The following is an 8,114-nucleotide window of genomic DNA, read 5'->3' as shown; positions in this document are numbered from 1 at the left end:
AACTTGTTAGCATAAAAAACTTTGTGATAGTTTTTATGCATCAATCGGAGTTAATTAAGATCTATCTTGAAAACTTTTTACGAATATATATGCATTTAGCGCCCACATTAATTATGAGTTCCATTTTTGTTTTGTTTGAGTCAAACTAACTCTTTATCAATTAACAGTTCTTAATACACATCCACTGACTTAAAATTTCTTTCATAGACGATACTAGCAGGAGGCACTCATACATCCATATGCACATTGGAGTGGGCAATGTCTCTTTTACTGAACAATCCAAGTGTTCTAAAGAAGGCACATGATGAGATCGACAATCATGTTGGACAAGATCGTTGTGTTGAGGAATCAGACATGGTTAACCTACCTTATCTTGCATCTATAATAAAGGAGACTTTGCGGATGTACCCCGCTGGACCTCTTCTTCCTCATGAGTCATCAAAAGATTGCATGCTTAGCGGGTATCATGTCCCTCGTGGAACAATGTTATTAGTGAATGCATAGGGAATACAAAATGACCCACACATTTGGGGAGATCCTGAAACATTTAGGCCAGAGAGGTTTGAAGGGGTAGAAGTCTATGGAGATGGTTTCAAGTTATTGCCATTTGGATTTGGAAGGAGAAGTTGTCCGGGAGAAAACATGGCAATGCGAATGGTTGGATTGGCATTAGGGTCTCTTATACAGTGCTTCGAATGGGGAAGAACAAGTGAGGTCGAGGTTGACATGAATGGAGGAACTGGATTTACTTTGGCAAAGGCTATACATTTGGTTGCAATGTGCCAACCACGTCCTATAATGTTGAATCTACTATCGCAGTTATGATTATATATCTTTTTATCCCTGCGAATTGGGCATAATGATTGAGTAGTGAAATTACACACAGGATGTGAACCCTGGCACACAAAAAATATCATTATTGTTTTTATGATTCTTATTCTAAAAGACAATTTATATTTTATATTATTATATTGTAATTGTGATGTGTGTGTGTTTTCTTTATCTGAAGCTATTTATTATATTAAAAAAATCATAAAAATTTTATTGCTAAGAATGTGATGACCCCTCTCAAAATTCGAGAGCGACACCATAGAAACGCAAATAAAGAGATTTCGTACATTGTCTCCTATAAAAAATAGAGGACCTCCCTCCCTCCCTCCCTCTCTCTCTCTCTCTCTTTCTTCTCTCTCTCTCTCTCTCTCTCTCTCTCTCTCTCTCTCTCTCTCTCTCTCTCTTCGTCTTCTACATAGTAACTAAACCCATTGTCTTCTACATTGTAACTCATACATACACATATACATACTCTGAAAATCGATTATGCAAAAATGGGAAAAAACTAAACACCTCGACAAATCATTTTCGATTATGTTTCTGGGCCAGACTAACACCAACCACATCAGTTGGACGTCCCTGATGCAATTGGGAAGGTAATGTTCCCTTCTTCTCGTTCTCCTCACGGAAATGGCGAATCAGAAGGCAACATTGTAGTGGATATACTGGAGACACCCAAGGAACTGATTATGTACATGCACGTACCTGGTTTATCCAAATCTTGCATCCAGGTAAATGATTTGTAACATCCCAAGTTTAAGAGTATAAGTTCAGTGGTATTTGTGTAATTAAGGGAGTCAACTCGGCGAGTAGGTGTCTTGACTCGTCGAGTCGGAGCGTGTGACAACCCGAAGTTTGTTCCATCGCCGTAACCCGTTCCATCCGTAAAAATTCATCTTTAGCAGATTGTTCCGATTTTGTTTTTGAGTTAAGTTATTCAAATTGAGAATTTTATTATGATCTCGTGAGTGTCCAAACCCGTTAGAAACTCATGAAAACACCTCATATTATTATTTAGAAAATTTTTTAGTTTCGACCATATCGGGTTACGACAACTTAATCGGGTGCGACCAAAAGTCTCGTTTAACGTCAGTATCGGGTAGAATTCCACCGTGTTCCAAACTTAAACCATATATAAAGTTCAAAGAACTTCATTTGAAGCTTTTTCAACCTCTCTCTAATCTCTCTTTCCTCAAATCCAAGTTCTAGGTCCCAAAATCATCCAATTCAAGCTCCAAATCGACAAGGTAACAATCCTAGCTCATAGTATAACCTCTTTAACCTTCAAATTCGTGTTTAATCCATGGAATAGGACCAACATCATGTGTTTATGGCCCTAGAACAGTCTTGGGATGCAAACACACATAAAATGGGTTTTGGAGCCTAAAAACCCTCCCAAATCACCTTTGGAGCTTAGATATGACTTAGGGGCTTCCAAGACTGGACTTAGAACACCAAAACCTTATCAATTGATGGATAAATATGAGTTTATGGCGCAAGAACATGCTTGGACCGTAAACACCCTTTAATGGGCAGTAAACTCCTTTTAAGGTGTTAAGATGTTCCTTAAACACCTCCTAAGCCTTGAAGTAATGTCTAGAAGCAACCACAAATGTGTTGGGGACCTTAAACTTGATAAAAACCACCCCCATAGGAGCTTACGGCTGTAAACCCCCCAAGGATAGGTTCCTGGGCCGTAAACTCCTATATCTTGGTCAAATGGTGCCCTAACTTCCAACCAAGGCTTGTATAATGACTTAGAATCACATTTGATTAATCTAGGACCACCAAAACACAATAAGAATGGGTACATGAGAGTTTATGGCCGTAAACTCCTAGTTTACTGCCGTAAACTCCTCAAATGGTCCTTATGTTGTTCAAATTCCATTCCAATGCCTTAAAACCAAGCCTAGCATTACCCCACAAGAGTTGTAAGACCATTTAGCACCCAAGAACACCCCCACCATGAGTTTACGGCCATAAACTCATGGGGAGTTGGTCATTGGGCCGAAAACTCCATTAGGAGTTTACTCTTGAAGAGCAAACTCCATATTCAAGCCATACACACACTTAGATGCCACCCGGGTCACTCCAAACACTTCTAATGAAGTGTTTACGTGTCTCGAAGTGTTTATTCATATTTGATTAGTAGTTCAAAGCCTAATTAGATACAAATGTGTATCTCTTCATATTACATAGGAACCTCGCGCGTTTTCAAGCCTCGAACTGACGTTTAGCATCCAAACTAACACATTCCTAGACTGGTGAGTTCATACCCCTACACCTTTTTCAGTGTTTTCAAATGTATTCAGGGGGGAATACAAGAAAAAGTACAAGGAAATCTTGTACTCAAACTTATATGTTTCATATTTTGTATGTTTTCAATATCGAAAAACCGTATTAACCAACGAATTGACTTGCAGAGTTAGTCTTCTTACTAAACGAGAAAATCATTATAAAATGTTATAATACTTTTTTTATTTTATAATCTACAAAGAATCCATACTAATAGTTAATAGAGTATTTATTGATAAAGTACGCGTTTGGATACCGTTAGAGTTTTAAAACACGTCTAAGATACGCCGTTGGATATCGACAGAACTTCGAAAATATGTCTAATAAGATACGCCTTCGAATAGTACTAGGACTTCGAAAATATAGTTAGTGCACGCCTTTGGATATTGACAAAGCTTCGAAACAGTTCGAATATACGCCTTTGGATATTGACAAAGTTTCAGAATATAATTCGAAAGTACGCCTTTGGACGTCGACAGAGTTTCGAAAACATATGCCTTTGGATGTCGACAGAGCTTCGGAAATACGTCTAAAACACACCTTTGGATGTCACCAGAACTTCGAATATACAGTTAGTTTACGCCTCTGAGTGTCTCCAAAGATTCTAAATTTCGAATAAGTACAGTAGATATTCGACATTCGTGTGTAGGATAACCAAACTTTCAGAATACTTATCTAATATTAATGGTATGGTAGATACTAGTACGTTGAAATCCGAACTAAGAACTAATTACGACTTTTAGGAAAATAAGGGTTTTTCCTGGGATAACATAACTGCTCATAATCGAATTGTGTAACGAATGAATAACTAAACTATCTTTATAAGAAAATATGGGATTTTCTTGGATAACGATTTTTTTAGAAAACCAAAGGAAACTTGTTCTTTTACGAAAATAAACCGCTTATGAACTCACCAGCTTTATGCTGATTTTCAAACTGCTTGTATTCTCAGGTCCACATTAGACAGGTACCCAACGATCCTTTTTGGCGAAGACGGAGTACATAGAAGACACGTCTTTACTTTTGTTCATTTTGGATGTATATATCTATAATCATGTATAACTTTACTTTCAAACAAATGTAAATGATTCTATGTAATGTAATGTTTTGTGTTTACTATGCTTACTATGTACATTGGTTGTGATACACTACATGACGTCCTCCGCCCCGGAAAGTTTCCGCCTTAGGTTTCGGGGTGTGACAAATTGGTATCAAAGCCCTTGTTTATAGTGAACTAGTATACCAAACCTTACATGGTATAAGACCATAAACACTAAGGGGCCTAAGTGCTCTGAACTAAAAGTATACTTTAAAATATAAGTATTTTCAAAAAGTATACAAGTATACATAACCGCCGGAATCCGTAGCTACGAATAGAACAAAACATAAGTAATTGGGTGTTGTATGCTGCGTTAAACCTGAGCAGTTATGTAATCGTGTCTAGGGTCAATATAGTCTGATCAACTATATTCATTCGAGACATGGCCAACATGTGCTTGGGAGTGACAGTGGTATGCAACATGCCTAAAACTTACCCAATACCCAAACAATGAGCCGTCGTCGCAGCGAAACATGAAATACTATGGGAGTATTTCTAGAGCCAACTTCGTTATAGAAATCCTCATTCAAGAGTTGCTCCTCAATCATTCCTTTAGCGATAATTTATCTGCTTTGATAACTCTTTCCTGCTTTATTGCTTAATAGAATTATATACATGTCATAATGAGATATCTCCTGTTCCATATCTCTTGATTCAATTCAGAGGACTTATTATCCTCTCTTTCCTGATCATTTTAGATCAAGATGCCTCCAAGAAAGAGACCCAGCTCAAAGAACAACAACCCTCCGCCACCACATCCTTCTCAATTTGATCCCGCCATGCTCCAAGCAGCTGTTGCTGCAGCTATGGCAGTTGTTATGTTGCAAATGAACCCCGGTGGTTCAGGAGGTGGTCCCCAGCCCCAAAAACAGGAAGGTAGCCAGGGACACCGGAAAGAGTGTTCCTATAAAGACTTTATGAATGTGAAACCCACATCTTTCGATGGCACTGGAGGTGTCATAACTCTAACTCAGTGGTTAGATAAAATCGAATCAATTTTCGAAATTTGTGCCTGTTCAGAATCTGATAAGGTGAAGTTCGCTGCCTGTACTTTCACCAACAAAGCCCTGACTTGGTGAAACGGCCGAGTCAAATCTCTAACCCTACCTGTAGCCAGTGTTATGGGTTGGAAAGTCATGAAGGAACTTCTACGTGCGGAGTACTGCCCACGGGGCGAAATGCAAAAGCTGGAGCATGAGCTCTGGAACCTAAAGATGAAGGGTTCCGATATCGCCGCCTACACTTCCAGATTCGATGATTTAGCGCTACTCTGTCCGGGAATGGTTACCCCAGAGAGTAAAAAGATTGAGAGGTTCATCTGGGGGTTGACCCAGCCAACCAAGGGTAATGTCTTGGCTGCAAAGCCAGACACCTACGTCAGCGCCAAATGCCTAGCGCAAACCCTGATCGACCATAGTGATGACCTAGAGGAAGCAGCCACCACTCCTGAACCGACAGAGAGAAGTGATGAGAAAAGAAAGTTTTGGAAGAAGAAGAAGAAGAAGAAGAGTCAGCCTTCGCAGGAGTCCTCGAAGAAACAACAAACAGTTGCAGTTCACGCTGCTACTACCCCTGATGTTGTTTCTGTCGTCAGTTCCTCAGCCCAAGCACCTATCACTGGATATGCTGGTATTCTTCCGTGGTGCAACAGGTGCAGTTACCACCATCGTATCTGTAACGCCTGTGTTTATGGGCTTGCCATTTTTAGCAATGTAATAGTCTAGGTTAACCTTTGTAACCCCAATTTGAAATAATAAAAATGTATTATTTGTGAATTATGTGAATTATGTGATTTATGTGTGTTTTCTTAATTATTATAATTTAATGAATTAAGAATAAAATGAGCGTCAAAATTTAAGTATAAAATAAACTTGATATCATTGGATAATGTTGTAGTAGTTGAAACGAGGTTTCCGAATATATATAGAACGCCCAAATCTGACTTCGTATGAGGAAGTTATGATTTTCTGAAGTTTCGACTGGGCAGTATGCAACCTGAATACTCGATTTGAGATCGAGCGATTTTTAGCAGAAACAATCTAAATGAGAATCGAAGATCTCGTTGTTAGTAGCGAAACGATGAAAAGTTAGGCGAGAACGGACGTCAGACGAAGAAGTTATGAATTTATAACGAAGTTTTTCTGTCCCGGCCTTCTAAAAATAAATAATAAAAATAAAAGTCAAAATTAGCCAACGGAGTCTAAATGAAAGTTGTAGAGTATGGTCTGACCTACGCGTGGATATAAAGAACGTCGAAAACGGAGCTCGTATGCGAAAGTTACGCAATTTAGAAGTTTGACGAGTCAAATTACGTCGAGCGTAATTTGAGTACGCCCAGCGTCCTTAGACGGGTGCAACTTGTCTGACCAATACTAGAGTGCCACCGATCGAAGCACGCAGTGACGTCAAAGTACGCCCAGCGTAACCTAATTACGCCCAGCGTACTGAGTACGCCCAACGTAATTTGAAATTACGTCCAGCGTAATCCCAGACCCAGCAGCCTATAAATAGAACACGAGATCAGCCATTTTCCTTGCGATTTTTCTTACTTTCTCTCTAAGTTTTGCATCGTTTTGCGTGCCAATCATATCCCGAAGCCCCAATATTATTCCCGAGCCCCGAAGCAAGTTCCGAAGTCCCGAGGATCTCGAGAAGTGAGATTTCCAAGCCGAAGCCCTGCCCGCGAGGAGCCCGGTTTTTGTGAAGATTTTCCAGATCTACGGAGAAACACTACTTCTGCAAGCCGTAGTGCTGCCCGATCGTCTTCCGATCAAGTGAGTGTGTAGTCATTTTCATTCCAACGCAATATTATTAAGTATTCTATATAAAATACGTGCTATGTGTATATATTTTGCTGTTATATGTGTGAATGTATATTCACTCTCTTCTATCTCATAGATCTGATATATTCTCTATGAAATACTTGTTATGTGTGTATGCCTCATCTGTTATGTGGAATATGTATTGATTAAAGCATGCTATACAGGTTTTTAAACAATGTATAAAAATGTATATTTTTATCTACAAATATGTTGGGTAGAACATGGGTAGATAATTGGTGTGAAATAAACAGATGAGAGGCCTCGGTGTTATTGGTGTTATTCTAGTCATTCAGCAGAGTATGGATGACGACCACGGACTATTCTAGACTGTCTTGTGGAACACTAGCAGGCTCATTACCTGTAGGTGTTGTGAACGACGTGTTCACCGGTGTACTCTATCCCCCACATGGTTGCCTTTAGGGCACTTATTGTTGAGGAAACCCCTCTGCAGTAATGTCCGTCCCGATGAAAATCCTGAATTAGGTTCCTTATAATAGATGTTATTTTAGGGATGTAAAGTGAGGATAACAGGAATGAGTAATCGGGTTTATTGTGGATTGTTGAAATTAAATATAATTATTGTGGGTTGAAAACCCTATATGCTCACCAGGCTCCCAAGCCTGACCCACTCAGTTTATTTGTATTACAGGAAGTGGCGCAAGAGCTTAAGATGGGCGAATCATCAAGTTGTTTTGTTTACAAGTTTGTATATGTATATATTTGTTGAATGACTTGTAATGTTATCGTATATGTATATATTTGTTGAATGACTTGTAATGTTATCGGTTATGCTTTATGATCTATATCGGAACATGACATCCCGACTTTTGATTATGAAATGAAATCATATTTCTATATGAAATGTTTTGATAAATATCTATTTTATCATGTTTTGTTTTTGGGAACAAATTCCGCATCTCTTTTAAAATTAAAAGGATTTACTCTGAAAATGTTTAAAAAGCATGAATGAAATCGGTCTTTTCTGGCCGAGATTTTGGGGATGTCACAGTTGGTATCAGAGCATTAGTTTAAGCGAACTAGGAATTTGTAGGATTTCTAGACTTAAA

The 8,114-nt window shown here is 38.8% G+C and overlaps 1 protein-coding gene across 1 annotated transcript; it reads left to right on the top strand.

Moving 5' to 3' along the window:
- Positions 1–258: 258 nt before the first annotated feature.
- On the top strand, positions 259–825 carry LOC128127057 (cytochrome P450 81D1-like). Its single transcript, XM_052765309.1, has 2 exons — positions 259–461; positions 552–825. The coding sequence occupies exons 1-2, from the start codon at positions 259–261 to the stop codon at positions 823–825; spliced, it is 477 nt and encodes a 158-aa protein (XP_052621269.1).
- Positions 826–8,114: the final 7,289 nt, after the last annotated feature.

Source organism: Lactuca sativa, chromosome 1 (assembly GCF_002870075.4).
Source record: "Lactuca sativa cultivar Salinas chromosome 1, Lsat_Salinas_v11, whole genome shotgun sequence".
NCBI lineage: Eukaryota > Viridiplantae > Streptophyta > Magnoliopsida > Asterales > Asteraceae > Lactuca > Lactuca sativa.
Note: the sequence above shows the minus strand (reverse complement) of the source record. Positions and strands in the feature narration are given on the sequence as shown.

What these genes read in the sequence shown, in the direction of transcription:
- LOC128127057 (XM_052765309.1), top strand. Translation starts at nt 259, where the DNA reads ATGTCTCTTTTACTGAACAATCCAAGTGTTCTAAAGAAGGCACATGAT. An exon ending in AAAGATTGCATGCTTAGCGG is followed by an intron (nt 462 to 551) that starts GTATCATGTCCC and finishes TGAAACATTTAG; the next exon opens with GCCAGAGAGGTTTGAAGGGG.